This window comes from Emydura macquarii, unplaced genomic scaffold (genome assembly GCF_026122565.2).
Source record: "Emydura macquarii macquarii isolate MOO-44397 ecotype Brisbane River unplaced genomic scaffold, CSIRO-AGI_Emac_v2 contig_719, whole genome shotgun sequence".
Classification (NCBI taxonomy): domain Eukaryota; kingdom Metazoa; phylum Chordata; order Testudines; family Chelidae; genus Emydura; species Emydura macquarii.
Window position 1 is genome coordinate 2,015,612 of NW_027130856.1, and position 18,130 is coordinate 2,033,741.

General features: G+C 39.0%; 1 protein-coding gene across 21 annotated transcripts in view; it reads left to right on the plus strand.

Annotated features, from left to right (window-relative positions):
• SVIL (supervillin) overlaps positions 1-18,130 on the plus strand; it is a 213,450-nt gene that overhangs the window by 183,084 nt on the left and 12,236 nt on the right. For 15 of the 21 annotated variants that reach the window (XM_067542573.1, XM_067542572.1, XM_067542584.1 and 12 more), the window contains 14 exons: positions 1,999-2,149; positions 6,373-6,462; positions 6,557-6,643; positions 7,692-7,869; positions 8,270-8,442; positions 9,946-10,101; positions 10,760-10,896; positions 11,412-11,559; positions 11,690-11,835; positions 12,585-12,760; positions 13,243-13,387; positions 13,784-14,060; positions 16,243-16,394; positions 17,338-17,443. In XM_067542573.1, coding sequence (XP_067398674.1) covers positions 1,999-2,149; positions 6,373-6,462; positions 6,557-6,643; positions 7,692-7,869; positions 8,270-8,442; positions 9,946-10,101; positions 10,760-10,896; positions 11,412-11,559; positions 11,690-11,835; positions 12,585-12,760; positions 13,243-13,387; positions 13,784-14,060; positions 16,243-16,394; positions 17,338-17,443 — 2,122 coding nt within the window. The remainder of the gene's footprint in view (positions 1-1,998; positions 2,150-6,372; positions 6,463-6,556; positions 6,644-7,691; positions 7,870-8,269; positions 8,443-9,945; positions 10,102-10,759; positions 10,897-11,411; positions 11,560-11,689; positions 11,836-12,584; positions 12,761-13,242; positions 13,388-13,783; positions 14,061-16,242; positions 16,395-17,337; positions 17,444-18,130) is intronic. The other 6 variants (XM_067542570.1, XM_067542579.1, XM_067542582.1 and 3 more) reach the window with 1 other exon arrangement.

Genomic DNA, 18,130 nt, shown 5'->3' on the forward strand with positions numbered 1-18,130 from the left:
ATGGAGGTAGCAGTTGAACAGCAACCACAAAATCTTTAGCTAAAGCTGTGTGAACTGCAGATTCATCCTTGTTTTCTATCGAAAAAAAAATGGAATGCATGAAATCTTCTAGAAACTTGTCCCTACTTCAAAGACTTTTTGTGCTGAAGCTGTGTTCAATGTTGGAAGCTCGTACATCTGCAAAAGTACATGCTCAGTAATAAAATAATGTGAAGTCAAAACACTACAAGAAACTGGAGAGTGACACCCTTGCTTCTGTCTTTGACTTGCCACTACGAATGTTGATACTGATATTGGAACTGTAGTACAAGGGGGAAAAAATTCTTCAGTGTTCTCACTGAGTTGTGCTTTTCTCTAACAGACTTACTTAATTTTATTTTAACGTTTTTCTATGGCTAAAATAAATCCAGACCTTTAATACAAATCTGGTTCTAGAATCTGGAATTATATTTTTGAATGTGACCCACCAAGGCGCCCCAAAACTAACATCTGGCACACAGGATTGAAAAGATTGTACTTCAGTCTGAATGTTTTCTAAGTTACCATGTATCTTGTCATTAAAAGGTCTGGTTTCCCATCCAGTTAACATTTCTATTGAACTCAAAACAAACATAATTGTACACTCGGCTAGAGAAGGAGGGAGGAAAAAGACCGAGAGCTTCCAATCCTTGTGCTAGCTTTTCCTTACCCTGTCATTCCTTTTGCTACTGGTGGATGATTCTTTATCTTTTCAGATAAATTCTTAGTTACAAGAAATTCCTTCCCTGTCTCCCTGCCTCTATAGTCATGATACTGGTCCCTTAAAATATTGAATTGTTTAATTCATTCAATATTGCCAGCTCAAGCATTCAAAAATCATGAATCAGGCTCTTAAAAACACATTTGTAATATAAATTGGTTTTCTATCATCTTTCTGGTTTCAGAACCTGAAGGATGCATTCACTTCATGTTTTCAAGCTTTTCTCTGTAATTGTGAGGGTAGGAAAAAATTAAATGAAAGCCGATGTTCTCATGCAGTTGTTTGATTACAGCTGCTGGGTTTCTAAGAAAAACACCAAATAGCATAAGAGTTGCAATGAAATTGATAATTGGCAATGCTGTTCTTTGGTGTGTCCTGTTTATGATTTCTGTGTAACACAAATCCAAAAAATGTTAGCTTCTATTTAAGGTAACTGATTTGTAGAAACTGACCTGATTCTCTAAACTGACTCAGCTAGGATGAGGGAAGTATTTATGGTGTTTTTTCCTACTTAATGTACCTTCCTTCCCACTCTCCTATGTGGATGGAGGGAACTGAAATAGTTCCTGCTCAAAGCTACTTCTAATCACTGAAGCTGTTGAATGTCTCTCCCTTAAAGCAAACTGGCAAAAGCTCCAAGTGGGTGAGACAAAAGGCATTTGGAATGATCACAGCTACTGGAGAAATTATTCCAAAGAACAAGCTGGCACAGATCCCAAAGTGATCTGCCTCTAGAGACAAGGCTGCTAAGCCGGCTTGGAGAATATACAGCAAGAGACTGAATTAAAAATCATTAAACTCGGAGGTTAAAAATTCTACTACTAATCCACTGTGCTACTTTGTAATTCACATTTGGAAGCTTCTCTCAGAGATCACTGAAACAGATTAGCAGGAAATATTTCAGAAGTACAATAATTTAGAAAATTTAAGCCACCTAAAGTTATCACATTATTGACCACTTAGTTTGCTTTAATTAAAGCTAGGCTAATTGTCTTGCAGTGAGTGAATCCTGACAATTTCCTGAACCAAGATATACCATTGACTGAAATTTCATCTTACTACTGTAATAGGGTGGCAAAACAATAAAGCTTTTTACTGCTGCAGAGTCACTGGGCTATAGCATCTATGTATGTTCCTTAGTAACATGTATTGCTTTTCTCTCCATTTAAAGGATAATGATTGAAATGTCTCTCCTATTCATTGCTATGTATTGCAGAGTTTACATCAGTTAAAATCTATTTCTTCATTTCCCAAAAAAGCAGAGAATGGCAGACAGCCATGAGAATCAAATGACTATTGAAGAAAGAAAACACCTGATTACTGTTCGGGAAGAAGCCTGGAAGACAAAGGGCAAAGGAGCAGCCAATGACTCTACCCAGTTCACTGTAGCTGGCCGAATGGTAAAAAAAGGTCTGTAAAGAAATCATCCACATATAAATAAATAAATAAAAATGAGCCACTGCTTCTCTATCTGGTCAAAACGAAAGGCTAATGTTACACAGAAACAGTATTCATATTTAGCAAGAGAGGACTGTTTATCTTCAGCCAAATGTCATTGTGTTGCTGTAATTTCCAGTGATTGCTTCTTTTGATCATTTTGTCCTGTATTGTTTGCAGTTATGTCCAGTTATTATGAAGCTCAATAGTCCGTAAATAGTAACAGTAAATTGTTTGTACACTCATAGTAATGTTCAGTTTTTGTCTCCAGTCCAACCCAGGGGGCATAACTGGATTTCCCTTCATTACATAGCTCTTATTTGATAATCAAAGTGCTCTGTCTCAATAAGAATAGTGAGATTTAGCTATTGACCTGTAACTGACTTCTTTTTGCAAGAATCTCTCAAGTATTTAGCAAGTGCACATCTACGGATTTTTTTTTAATGAACTACATGTAGGGTATAAAACAGAATTCACCAGTAATTTCACTGTTATGGTGTTATCCTTGAGATACTGTAAAAAGCTGAACAATTTACAGTAGATTTTCTGCACAGAAGAAATAATTAGGGTCTTACAGAAGCAGCCAGCCATAAAATCCTTGTTTTTGATCATTAATTGCATAGGGATTTGTACCGATTGTCCATTTCAAGGTGAAAATATCAAGAAGGGCTTACCCTTTTTAGTCAGTGGACCTAAAAGGGTAGCCTGTGTTGTGGGAATGTATATCTAGATTTGGGGTGGTGGAAGTTACCTAATCTAAAAATCTCTCAAATTTTGTGTGTGTAACAGTACCAGTGGAATCAATAGATACTGATCCCTGCCATGTGAGAGGGGGCTAACTTTTTGTAACCCTGATCATGTCGTGTGACCAGGGCCAGAAGTATCACTCTTATTAGCATTCCTGTGTGCCACTCTTATTACAGAGCGGACCACATCTTAATAGAAAATAGAACTGGTCTCTGAGACAGAGCTGGGCAAATAACAGATTTTTTTGAATTATTGGCAGTTCTGAAAAATCAACAAACTTTTGGTTTGGGTCAAATGAAACATTTTGTTTCTGTTTGTGGGAACTTTTGTGATGTAAAAGCAAAGGAAATGAGGGGCTAGATTTACAAAAAGGAGAGGATATAAGGGTGGGGCCTCACTTTTAGCCCAGCAGGTAGGGCACTCACTTGGGATGTTGGAGAGCCAAGGTCAGTTCCACCCTTTGCCTTATGTGGAGGAGGTGTTTGGACTTGGGATTCCCACGTTGCTATGGCATAATCTAGTATGGGTCTGTGGCAAGGTTGCCACTCCAATACGTCCCCTTCTGGCTAGCTGTGGCACTTTCGCTTGAGTTTTCCCCTACTGTCCTTCGCCTACTCAAGCCATAGATGTGTCCTGGCCCTCTGGCCACACTACTTCATAGAGTCCTGCCCCTTCCAGGGCCCATAAAAGCCCTGCGGCGCACAGATGTTCATGCTCGGGGTGGACCTGGAGCTCTGTGAGGTGGGAGGGTCCCAGAGCTCAGGCTCCAGCCCAAGCCTGAATGTCCACCCAGCAGTTTTTAGCCCCAGACCCTGAGCCCCTTGATCCTGGGCCAGCCATGAGTTCTTTATCCCTGTGCAGACACACCCAGAGTGCTTTATCCCAGTCCAGCAGAAATACTCAAAACAATGGACTAGTGAACTCAGCTGGGCTCAGAAGACCCCCTCTTCCTGCAGGTCCACCACTGTAGTTTGTCCTCACGTCTAGTCCCATGCTCTTGTGCCTCAAGCAGTTCCACTGTCCAGGGCTTAGCACAGTCTTTCCCCTTTTCCAGGGGTCAGGCAGGCTTTCACTCTTTGGGGTTCCAGCTCATCCTGGGTGTAGCCTGTCTGCTCTTCTTCCCTTTCTGCTTCTCAGCCTCCTTTCAGGCTGTTTCCCAGACAGTAGGCAATTCCCCTTCCCCCCCGGTTGCCCCCCTCCAATTGGACTCACCCAGTTCTTCATGAGAATCCCCTTCTAGGTCTGATAAGTTGAAAGCTGTTCCTCAGCTGATCAACTTGAGGTGGGGGCGAGCCTGCTCTTTCATAGGCTGGACCCTTAAGGGCCAGCCAGCCTGTGTCAGTGTCACTCTCAATTTCTCTTGTTGAAGCAGTTCTGCTTGGTGTTAAATACTTGAATGGTTGCTGAGCCAGGCACAGGGAGTGACCCAGTAGGCTGGCGGTTAGGGTTCTCACCTGGGACGTGGGAGATGAAAGTTTCAAATCTCTGCTCCACATCAGACAGAGGGAGGAATTGAACCAGGTGAGTGCCCTAACCACTGGGCTAAAAGTTCCACCTCCCTTCTGTTTTATGTATGGTGCCTTAAGACACCCTCTTCCTCCCCCAAAAAGCAAAACAAAAAACTTTTGGCCAAAACTATTTAGTGAATTCGTGTCAAATTTGCAAATTGTTTCACATCAACCAAAGCTGCATTTTTTTAATAAACTATAAAAATTTTGCCCCACCCTGCTCATTGGCCATTTCCTTGTCCTATTTGTGATCTTACAGACCTTCTCCCCACACCTTCCCACCTGTGGTTGCGTATCATCTTTGTGGCAACTGCATTAGTTGCTTAATGGAGAAGTAACATTAAGAAAATATTTAATGTATTTCTAGCTGCTGGTAATCAGAAGAGCCAGTATCATGTGACTTACCAGCTCTCTGTGAGCCATCAGCAAGTGCTCAGTGGGCCACAGATTGCAGGCTGAGAACCTGAGCCATGCACCCCTACGTGCTTGATGCTAGCATTTGATCTTAAAATTTGAGGGGAGGGAACTTGTCCGCTCTGGATGTTAGTGTTGTAGAGGAACCTGGAGAGTCATTGACATCTGTACTGATTAGAAGTAGTCTGGGCTGGATTTCATTTATACGTACGCAACCTTTGTGTATTGCCTAGATGAAGGAATTCTCAAAGATGAGATTTAATTTAATGGCAAGGTAAAAACACAATAAAACGTAAAATCAAATCATTGTTTTTTCCTTCAGTCTTAATCACTTTGTGGTTGAAGATTCTTTTGTCTTCAAACTGTCGAATTAACTTTTATCATCATCACTCTTGAGAGCTGCTCTCTGCACTGCTGTGTTCATCCAGCAGCAGGGGGAGTTGTGTGACCAGTCCATGCACACTCTCACCTACACACCATTGGCCAAGGGCTTTAAAATCTACCCCGAATTCAGGCCTCTCAAAATCTATCCTGAATTCAGGCTTCTCAATTACTAGTAAAAAAGTGTCTTCATTAATAAGCTTCCCAACTGTGTTTTAAATTCACTTCAGTGTTTGGTAATTACTGCATGCTAGGGCTTGCTCCAGGATGATGGGTCTTTAATATAGATAATGAAAAAAGTTGTTAAACTGATACAGCTTCAATATATGTTATCTGAGGAAAACAGTAAAGTTTCCAAAACAAGACTTAAACCTGAGCTGCTCAGTAATTAACAGTTACTACATGGAAAAATAGTCATATGTTTAAAAGGTATCAAGATTTTTCTTCTTCAGTGTTAAGCTAAGCAGTGAGGGATGTTGTATACAATTCAGTGTTGCAATGTACTTTCCCAACTAACGTGGTGAACCTTTACCCTGAATAGTGTTACTTCGTACTGAATCCCCATATGTTCATTTTTAAAAAAATGTTCTAAACGTATGTACTGAGTTTAATTTGTTCTGATCAAACATGTGCTAGTTATTAGGGAAGAGAGAATAGTGTATATTGAACTGGGACTGGGACTCAATAATCAGGATGCAGCCCCTGAATCTGAATCCAAGTCTACTGCTTTGCTTCCCCTTTAACTCCTCTCTCCACAAATGCACGTGCAAGCCTCAGAGCCCCATGGACTTTGGCTGGTGGTGGGAATGGGGAAGGAAATTGTACTGACAATTCAAGCCTTTTTTTTTTTTTTGCTACCTTGCTTAGTAGATGTGTGAAGATTCTTTCCACAGAATATATTCTGAACAAGAGCTTGGTAGATTCCCTGCAGATGATTTATTTTGCACAAAAACGTTACAAATGTCTGAGTGATACACACAGTCCAAACCATATACATGTTAAAATAATCACAAAGGTTGCTTTAATAGAGAACCCATTTCCCATACTATGTTACTTTAACAAGCAATAATTTACAAGTTCACATAGTTACATAGCCTCACAGTTTACAGTGGTGTGGCAATCTGAAAGACTCTGCTTATTCTGCAGGTTTGGCATCACCTACTGCCATAACTCCAGTGGCATCCCCTTTCTGTAACAGGCTAAAGTCTACCACTCCAGTTTCAAAGCCTCTGGAAGGTAGGTAATCAAAATGGCTGAACTGAAATTAGGCTTTTGTACATGTTTGAATCACACTGTAACTGTTTGTTTGTAATATTTTCATTTTGCTTAGAAATAGAAGCCAGGCCTGATATGCAGTTAGAATCAGACATGAAGCTAGACAAGCTGGAAACATTCTTAGGAAGGCTGAATAACAAAGGTTTGTAAAAGTAATTCAAGAATGTAATAGACTCTCTGCCTGATTTTGCAAAGCAATTAAAGTATTTTAGTTATTGTCCTGATAGCAGAAGTTTGTGTACTTGTATTGTTCATTTCACCAAGACCATAGCGAAGGTTGTACACTTTTTCTCCGATTCAGTCTTTGCAAAATGTTGTTAGTAAACACCCGCTATTTGTTTTGTAGAAAACAAAAAGCTTTTAAAAAATTGTAATTCTTTTCTTGTACAATCTCAATGCCCCACCATCTTTTCCCATTACATTCTTGCTTCTAGCAAATTATCCAGATAAAGTTATAAGGCCATATCACCACTTTGGACATTGGTTAGGAACCTGTCATTACCTATGGTAATCTGTCTTCAAATGCTGGTCCATTGTTTAATCTTACTAATACCAAACCAATGCATTGGTCACCTCCCCCACCCTGTTCATTCAAGTCATATTTTTAAATCTTTTTATGTGCCCCTTTATAATTCACTTCATAACTTAGTGGCTTTGGTTATAAAGTGAGTTGTTCCCACATCTAGATATTTAGTTTTCCAATCTTAGTGTCTGACTTCTACATGGCAAATGTTTTAGGACCAAGACTTTATTTTCGTATTTGGCATTGTGTCAAGCATGTCAGAAATAAGTAAACGTTCCCTGGAGGAGGTTAAAATGAGCAATTTCACATGGTGAAGCACTGAAATAAGATCTGGATTTTGCCCCCCTTATTAGCCCTGCGTAGTGTCTTTCCCTGTAAGTAATCCTGATACATCACTTGAGGAGGGATGGCAGAATTTAGTTAGTTAATTTAATTATTCTTTATTGTAGGAAATTCATGCTACTGAGTGCCCCAGACCCTGCATGTATCATCATTGTGTGAAGCTACCTCATCTTAGGCTTGTTTTTGAATGTTATCTCTGTTTTTAAAAAACAAAAAACAAAAACAAAACCACACACAGAAAAACAAACCACCACCACCACACAACTTTAAGGTCAGAAACCCAGCACTGTATTTAAGACCATCTTTCTTTTATCTGTATCTGCAGTAGGTGGGATGCAAGAAACAGTGCTAACGGTCACAGGAAAATCGGTGAAAGAGGTGATGAAGCTGGATGATGATGAAACCTTTTCCAAATTTTACCGTCACATGGATTGCCCCGTGTCCACAGTCCCTTTGGAGCTTGATGAGGACTTTGATGCCATCTTTGATCCTTATGCCCCAAAGTGAGCTCCTTCTCTTCCCCTCTTCTGAATGAATTTTTGCACGTTCCCTTACAAATGGCAGTTGGTCTCCCCTTTTTTTTACCTCTCCCCTCCCATCTTTACCCCAACAGGAGAAAGCATACAACTTGACCACGTCTTTGCCCCAGAGTTGGCTAATTTTAGTTACAGATATGGAGAGCTCCACAAGATGTTCAATTGTAGAAATCGTTTTGTAGATATCTCTTAACAGTTGCCACATCCAATTCTTCTCCAGATTCTGGAATCCCCTTGTGCATGCATCAGTGAGCTGACTTTAGCTTTAAACGTCATCCCAGTAGAGAGCAAGTCTGTGAACATTAGTGCTTTTGACTAAGACCAATTATGTCATTTGAACATTATAAAACTTTCATTTGCTGCTTAGGTTAATTTCTTCTGTAGCAGAGCACAAACGTGCAGTGAGACCTACGCGCAGAGTTCAGGCTTCAAGGAATCCCCTCAAATTGCTGGCAGCAAGAGAGGACATTCTTCATGAATACACTGAACAAAGATTAAACATTGCCTTCATGGAGTCAAAGCGAATGAAAGTAGAAAAAAGTAAGTCAATTTGATGGCTTTTACATGCCAGTATCTTTCTAGTAGTGAAGGGCTAACAAAACAAACACATAGCTCTCTCTGAGAATTCATCCTTTAATTTTCAGTTAGAAGGCTGAACATCGGTAAAGTATTGAACCCCAGTGGAACTGGAAAGAAGTGATGCATTTGGATCTTTGAGGGAAGGTTATCTACTTCATTACTTGGACACCAATTTTTCCAGTCTGTTCAACCAGGGAAGAGAGAGCATCATTGGGTTTTGAGAGATTGGGTAGAGGTGGGAGGAGCGGGGCTGAAGATGGCAGTAACAACTAGGTCTGAGATAAAATGGGTGTTGAGAATGATGACAAATTATACTTCTGTTGGGAAAAGAGAACAAGTCTAATCTGGCAAAAATATACAAACTTTTGTTCTTGTAAATTGCCCTGAATATCATGGCCATAATTATCCCTCCAGCATTCATAACTGATCTTGTAACTCCAAACCATTAGCTTACCTATAGAGTAACTATATTCGGGCAGGAACTTGCAGAGAAGTGTATTAGTGACATGGCATTCTTGTGAAAACCACAGCACTAACAAGTAACAGTACTGTGATGTTTCTTCAAAGTTTATTTGGCAAACCATCATTATAGTGTATTGGTTAAGTTTCCCTTATTGCCTCCGCAGAGAAAATAACTAATTTTTATGTTGCCTGTTCTGATGAAAACATATATTCTGTGTAGTATTGTACTTTGCGGTGTTATACCAAACAATCTGTTCCACCGTGTATTTAGCTGTAACACTGAGTACTTTTCCTAGACCTGAAGAAGAGCTCTCTGTAGCTCAAAAACTTCTCTTTCACTAACAGAAGTTGGTCCAGTAAAAGATTTTGCGTTGCCCACCTTTTCTTTCTGAATTGAGATATAATGTAAAGAGAAGCATTAATCTGAATTATTAACTTCTGAAATCATCATCGTTTTTGGTTGAGAACTAGACATTAATTGCCAATACTTGAGGTTCTTTTAAAACTTTACAGTAAGCTGATTCTGAGACTTTGGAGTGTGTAAATTTCTGTTGTATCACAATAGGTGAGACAAATTTGAGAGGAATTGCATCTAATTAGACTTGGTTTCTCTCTCAGCTTCTTGTCATCATTAATCATTCAAATTTTCATCACAAATGTACAGTGCATTTCCCAAAATATTGAGTAAGAGATTTCTTTCTTAAATTGGAATTTCTGCCAAATAAAATATTTGGTAAACTGACTGTTGACAGTTTACTATATGACGATATCTAGAAACTTGCCTAATGATTAAGACAAACAAGTCTTTGGACTAGCTGTTAACTTAAGTTCAATCTGTTTTTTGTTGTCTTTTTCAGTGGCAACAACAAAAAAAGCTGAAAATGAGCCATGCAAGAAAAAAATCTAAATAAAATATAGAAACCAAACATAATGTGTTTTTTTTTGTTTTTGTTTTTTGCTTTTTGTGTCTCCTGTTTGGTTTTTTTGTTTTCTGTGTGTAAGTGTCTACAAACTCAAATTTCTCAGAAGTAGCACTTGCTGGCTTAGCAAGCAAAGAAAACTTCAGCAGTGTCAGTCTACGAAGTGTCAATCTAACTGAACAAAACTCCAACAACAGTGCTGTGCCATACAAGAAACTGATGCTGTTGCAAATTAAAGGTATGCAAAAAGTTTTTATATTTATACATATTCATTATAGTAACATCCAAAGGCTCCAGTAGAAATTGGAGCCCCACTGTACTGAAAAAGAACACGCTGCCCTGGAAAGATAAACCTAAAAGATACAAGAAGTGAAGTTTATGGTGCAGGGATATAACATACCAAATAAATTACTACCCACTTTTCACTTACAGTAAGAACACCATAATGCCATTTCAGTTTTTCTTGCAAGATATTATTAGTGTGCATAATCCCTGATAAATACTAGCTGCTTCTTTGGCAAGTAAGACTCTTTAAAACTTGTTACTGATTATATGATTGTCTAGTAAGACAATAAAGCAGTTTCACAAATGGAAAAGGCTATGGATTTTGACTGCTTTTTATGCCATTTATTATTATTCTTTTTTCTCCGGTGGGGTATAAAATTGTCAAGGCAGGAACAGGTGGCAATATAGAAATACAAATTAATAGAAGGAAACAATTTTTCCCCTAAGTATGCACCCTATGCTATTCTTTATTCATTCTTTTAATGAAAGACTTTTGGAAATAGATTATTAGTGCAATGGGATCAAGTTTGTCTTTCATTCAAAATAATTAGGTCTTCAAAGGTTGATGCCTGTATTTTTAGGAATATAATTACCCTGGTTTTATATTTTAGGAAGAAGACATGTTCAGACAAGATTAGTTGAACCAAGGGCTTCATCGCTGAACAGTGGAGATTGTTTCTTGCTGTTAACTCCACATTACTGTTTCCTGTGGATAGGAGAGTTTGCAAATGTCATAGAAAAAGCTAAGGTTAGTCCACTAAAATGAGATCTCACAGGTTATTTCCTCCTTCCACATACTCAGTCTTGAGGCCAATTATCTGAATAGTCCAGTGCTGGAATAGGTGCACAATAGTATATCATTGATAATCAGTGGTCGGCAGATGTGGCTTATTCCCTAAATATATTTCACCGTCTGCATTTATTGGAAGCTGAGGTGGGGCATGCAAGTTGCAAAACCTCAATAGAAAATAGGAAATCCTCAGGAAAGGGATTTGTATTTAAACAGAAAAATAGTTTGAATTGCAGGATGTTGTTTTTGTTTCTACGTTCAGCAGGATCAATTCTCATTATAATGCAAATAAAAGCACTAGTGTATTTTTGCCATTTTTCTCTAGCTTCTGTGTGTTTAATGAAAAGAGAAGTAATGACTATTACCACTGCTACCAACCATGCTGTCCCCTTTCTTGCTCCTACACTTTCCCTCAACTGAACTTGCACAAATGACTTAACTGATCCTATTCAGATAATTATGTTATCTCTTAGGCTTCAGAACTTGCAACTTTAATTCAGACAAAGAGGGAACTCGGCTGTAGAGCTTCTTATGTACAGACCATAGAAGAAGGAATAAATACCCATACCCACGCAGCCAAAGACTTCTGGAAACTCCTCGGTGGCCAGACAAGTTACCAGTGTAAGAGTTTTTATATTTTCACTATTTCAGTCCCTGATGTTATATCACAGTAAAATACCTGAGTTGGCTGTTCCAATGTAGAGAAATTTGATATTAGAACATTTTGTATTTGTAATTTTTTCTCATCAAGCTGCTGGAAGCCCCGAGGAAGATGAAATGTACGAAGCTGCAATAATAGAAACAAATTGCATCTATCGTTTAGTAGATGATAAACTTATTCCTGATGATGATTACTGGGGAAAAATGCCAAGATGTACTCTGCTACAACCCAAAGAGGTACAACAAGTTGCCTTTAGGAGGCTTAAATTTGGAACACTTAACACGTCCTTTGGAAGATACTGGTGGTCTGATTTTCAGTAAGTTTGTAGGCACACAATTGCAAATACACATTGCAAACTTACTGAAAATCAGGTCCTTTGTACTTGTAAACCCTTCACTACCAGAGACTGACCATCTGCAAAACCCCTGATACCAAGAAAGTAAGGAAAAATTAGAATGTATTATTTCAACACTGAGAAATTTTAAAGAATTCCAACTTCTTTTTGTCCATGGTGGGTTCGTTTGCTCCCAGGCCATCTAAGTCCAAACTGGACAGTTCTAATTTTTTTTCCTCTCCCCTGCCCAAAAACTCTGCTCCATCCTCAGTAAACTCTTACTGAAGCCACATCATCCAACCAGGAAGGACTGAAAGTAGGTTTTTAGAACAAATCAATATTGCTTTGTGATCAGTAAGAGCTTTGAATTCTCCCGTGACCTCACTTCCTCATAAGCAAATTCCTCTGTAGAATTCCCAGTACTTGCTTATCAAATATGCAAGTAATTGGGTCCACAAATCAAACCCTGCATGGCATTGCAACCACACTGTACTGTGGCTGCTGTTTCATTGTTGGCTCTTTTTGTCACATGATATTTGTATGTATTTGTTTCTCTACGTTAATTATATCACAATCTGGCCACTGCTAAATAGTTTGGTATAACTGAGCATATTTTCCCTGCAGTTAAATTACTACTTGAATTGTTTCTAGGTTCTGGTGTTTGATTTCGGCAGCGAAGTATATGTATGGCATGGGAAAGAAGTCACATTAGCACAAAGAAAAGTAGCATTCCAGCTGGCCAAACATTTGTGGAATGGAACTTTTGACTACGCCAATTGTGACATAAATCCTCTAGATCCTGGAGAGTGCAATCCCCTTATCCCAAGGTATCAAACTAACAGCTGTTTTACTCTTATTGATACACTCAGGATGTGCATTATTGGGCATTAATGCAACTGAATTCCCTTCGACTGGGTCAGTGTGTAACTGCCAACTGCCATTGTCCTCTGTGCAAACAGTGGCTTTTAGTTGCCACAAGCCGGCATGATATAAAGTTGTGCTGGCTGAGGGGCTATGTATTGGCAAATAAAAGTTCAGGAAGGTGGAATCTTTCAAGCTGGAAAAAGCATAAGGAAAAAGGTACATAGCCATTTGCTTTCCTTTGCAGGTCATCTTTAAAATCCTGTATCGAGTCAGTGGCAAATGTTTGATACCTAAGTAGTTTCAAACTTTATAATTTGCAAAGTAGAGTAAGACTTGGAAACCTGTATTGAACATGAGTTTTTTCAAGGATGTTTAAAACATTAGATTTCTTGCATATATGTCACAGTGTGTAATTTAATCCAGTTTTTTGCCTTTTCTGATACAGAAAAGGACAAGGGCGTCCTGACTGGGCTATCTTTGGCAGACTAACAGAACACAATGAGACTATATTATTCAAAGAAAAATTTCTTGATTGGACTGAGTTAAAGAAGCACAATGAGAAGAACTCTAGTGAATCTCTTCATCAGAAGGTAGAGCAAATAAACTTACTGAGTATTTTCAATATTTGATCTGTGTGCTTGTAATGGGAAGGCAAATTTGAATGTAAAACATATATGACTGATAATCATCAGTAGCTATGCAAGTTTTGTTCTCGGTAGTCTAGACTGCATCCTTGATGGTTTTGTCTTTAAAATGTCAACCAGAACAATATCATTGGTGGTAAACCCACGTACACACTCTTTATCAGCTAGTGTTGAGGGGTTTGATCAATGCTGCAAAACTGGCTTTAGTACAAGAGGAACACAGGACCACTGTCAAGAAGTATCTAATACATTTGTTACTTGTGTGTTAATAGTTAAATCATTGGGTAAGAAGAAAAAAATCTAAAGCTAGACCAAAAAAAAATCTGTTGTGTCTTGTCACAGGAAGACTCCAGGTCTGACTTTAAACCATATGATGTCATGCTAATGGTATCAGTGCCCCAAACTACGGTTGGCACAGTCTTTGATGGAATAAATATTGGCCGTGGCTATGGATTTGTTGAAGGAGAAGATGGGAGGCAGTTTGAAATTATCACTGCCTCTGTGGATGTCTGGCACATCCTGGAATTTGATTACAGTAGGCTGCCTAAACAAAGCATTGGACAGTTCCATGAGGGAGACACATACGTGGTTAAATGGAAGTACATGGTGAGCACTGCAGGTTAGTGAACAACTGAATTTCTTCATGCTTAGATACTGACTTCTGTGGCTAAAACAGCTAATGTTAGTAGCAAAATCGAGAGCTAAATTTCCTTGTATGTGAGGCACCCAACTAGGCAAACAAGACAAGAATTCACTTACAGCATGTGGCTATTAAGAGAACTTTGTAAGCAAGATATGAAGTAGAATTCCTGATAAAATCAAAGCTGTTTTTCTCCTTCCTCACACCAAAGTGCAATCTCTGCTATCACACAGCACTTTTCCATTTGTTAACTTCAACACTTCTGTTAATCCCAATTAAAGACATTTAAATCCCCATTACTCCACTATTCTTTCTGACCCACCATCCTTCTGTCCAGGCATGTGTGTGTGTGCACAGAGCCAGTTTAGGAACACTTAGTTTCTGGGGTTTTGGCTCATGGATATCTCCTCCCCCATTAGGTGGCCTCTGCTTCAGGATAACATGCACGTTACACACAAGCCACACCCCCGTAACGCACACTTACTTGCATCCAAATTGTAGTTGCATAGTTCCAGTTTGCACAATGGCTTGAGTGATGATATAAAGAGTAATTGTAACCATCTTTAACCTCAAACTGAATCAGCTAGGGAGCTGGACTAGTGGCAGTGCTCTGAACTGACGTGCAGGAGATGCAGGTTTAGTTCCAAGTGAAGCCTTTGCCAGGTAGTGGAGAGAGGAACCAAGAGGGAAAAAAAAGGCTATGCTAGGTGGGGAAGCCAAAAGGCCAAGAGGGAAGGAATCTCTCTTTGTGCTGGCTCCTCAAACACTTGTCAATGGATTTTGACCTTGCTTTGAAAATTCTTAACTATCCTCTGATGAAAAGACCGAGTAGGTAGATCTCTGGCAAGCAACCAATTCTGTAATCTTTGCTGAGGCAGTGAACTGGTAGGGCTGTGCCTCACTCCATGCCCTCAAAATGAGGAATGAACACCAGAGCAGGAGATGGCCTCATTGGTAAGTAAAATATAAACAGCCCCACAAATGGATGGAATTGTGCTCCAAGATAGGAAGTGCCCTAATCAGAGCACCCCACAGCACAAATATGCCTTCAGTCTTAAAAAGAGTCAGAAAATGCTGACCAATGCATGATTGTGGAGTCAAGATACTGGAGAATCCACTTACAGCATAAAAAGTTGTGAATCTGAGAATAGCTGCAGATAAAGTCAAGTCAGACACATGTGCTTTTGTTGCAGAAACTTTTTAATAAGAAAAAGATTCAACTTAAACATGAAGCCATAAGCTGATTCTGTATGTAAACAAAATAAAACTGACTTCTCACTCCTTGAAGAGTTTTTAGTTCAGAAGTAACTAGTGATTTTGGGAGCCCAGTTTGAGATGACTTTAGAGGGCCTGGATTTTCAGAGTAGTTCAACATTTCTGAACATCTGGTAGGTGCCAAAATAATCTTGTCCTAATTGCATCACAGGTTATTCAGAGTATTTGATAGCTAAAGTAAAGCTTTCCATCAAGGGTTTTTAATATAGAACATGTCTTTTTTCACACATGCTATTGAGTACTAATTGCAATAATTAGATAATGGATACAGTCCTTTAAAAAAAATTTCCTGGCCCGTAGTCCTCTGCTCAGACTAAAATGGAATGGTCAGTTGATTGAAAAATGAGACTTTTGCAAGTAATCACGAGATTCTTTTCAAGAAAGGAAGTTGTTAATTTAATGTTCTCTGATAGTCATAACTTGAAATCCCCTTGCAGTTTCCTTTTTAATATAATTTTACAAAGAAGAACTTTCATTTTGTGCCTGTCGCTGTCCCAACTGCTGTCCTTTCCAATGTCACTCAGCAGCCAGCTAATCTCTTGCTGCCAAAGAGCAGTGTACTATGGAAAATGAGACCCAATGTGTTTTTTGTTGTTGTCTGGTAACATGACTGGCTACCCCATTTCACATGGTCTGATTCTCTCAAGTGATGTTAATTATTTTACATGACCCTTCTTCTGGTTTGGAGGCCTTTGGGCAGTCAGCAGAGGAGACTGTGCGGGCGGCTTTACATCCACCAGATGAATCATGTGATGCATTAACATTTCTCAAATTGTGAATGTAGTCAGTGCTGCGCTGGATTTCATATTGCTGGCTGACTAAGCACATGCTATCCACAATGATAGTGATTGCTGTTTTCCTTCAACTTGAGCTATTTGTTTTGCAGTCGGAAGCAGACAAAAGGGAGAGCAGCAAGTAAGGGTTGTTGGAAAAGAGAAGTGTGTGTACTTCTTTTGGCAAGGGAGGCACTCTACAGTGAGTGAGAAGGGGACGTCAGCACTGATGACTGTGGAGCTTGATGAAGAGAGAGGAGCACAGGTGAGTTGCATACATATCCCCCTATGGCTTCACTCCTACTTCCCAAAGAACATTCCAGCATTATAAAAAAAAAAAACTGGCTCTTTGTGGATTATGTAATTCCAATATCAGTCTTCTGGGAATGCCTGAGGAAGAATGTTTCTTCTCTCTTTCCCCCAGCTGTAGGTAAAGGCATGAATGTGTAGATACCTCTCCTCCTTCAAGTCCAGAATCCAGTTAGGGAATTCATATCCTTTCTCACTGCAAGTGTCAGAATTGCTCCAGCCATTCTGCTGAGCCCCATAAGAAGCAATTTCTGCCAGACCAAGACATAAAATTGAATTGTATTTGGACAGTATTGTAATGATATGGGGAGCAGGTATGGCGTGAAGGGAGCAAGGGACATGATCACATTTGACACTGGCCATATCAAATTCTGTGCAAGTGATTATAAACCAGTCTGTCCTATTAGTTTAATAATCAGCAATATCAGTTAAATAATCATAAAACGTTGTAAGGCTTCATAGAAATTAGCATTTTAAGCAACATTAAAACATATTTGTATATGATTTTTACACTCTTCATAGTGCTGCCATAAAACTATTGTCTCAAATTATGTCTCAGTTCTTTGAGAAGATGATTCCTGCCATTTATGGACTCGAGTTATTTTTTCAAAATAAACCAATGTAAATAAATTCCAATATTTTCAGTGTTCCTTATCCTCTGCAATTTAAGATTGCTGAACACTGCAACATAGTACCTAGCCAGAACAACATATATGAGTCCCACTGAATGTTGATGTATTTGGCAGGTCAAATTATAGCCTGTGTTTTAACATATAAGAAAAACCACCTTTGTGGGTGGCCAGGACTATACTATTTTTTGATAATCTATCACGGGGCAGTTCCCTCAATCTCTAAATCTGTTTGCTGTGGTTGTGGTATTGTGGTGCTTTAATTTCTAGGTACAAGTGCTTCAAGGGAAAGAACCACCATGCTTCCTGCAGTGCTTCCAGGGAGGGATGATTGTGCATGCTGGAAGAAGAGAAGAGGAAGAAGAAAATACACAAAGTAAATCACTTATTAGATACGGGTTTTCTGCTCCAAGATCTGCTTTTTCTGGAAAAATGGATTTTAGATTAAGGCTAAACTAGCACTCATTCTGTAGGAAAGAGAATAGTGGAGGTTCTTCTATAGATGATCTTTGTCATGGGGTTATACTCTTGCTTTCATTTTAGTTCATTCCCCACTTTAACCTTAAAATGTGTTTTGTCAGTCTAGGAGCAAATTGGTTTTGCTGTTCCAGTCCACATTTAAATTGTCTTGGTTGGTTTGTAATTATGAGTAAACTGTCCCCTCTGCATTAAGATGCTCCTCTGTTTTACATAGTCCAGCAGAAATGATGATTGATTATGAACTTGCATGTTGTCGTTTTGGACTTCTCTTACTCAAACAAAATGAAGCTTGTGTGACCTTTTTATCTCACATTGCAATTCACACTAGGGATTCTGTGAACGCTAGGCAAATTCTTTTCAATCCAATCGTAGCCTGAAAAGGCTGAAATTATATTGGGATAAACCTGAACTTGCCCTGCTATGCCTCGGTATTACAGTTCACCAAGAGGAGATGACACTAAAAGATAAAGTACCATTATTTTATTGGTCCCTGTACACCCTAAACATAAAAGGGGGGAGGGTTAAGGAGCAGTGATAAAATTGACTCTGAATTTCCTTTTATCACTTTGTGATATTTTAAGAT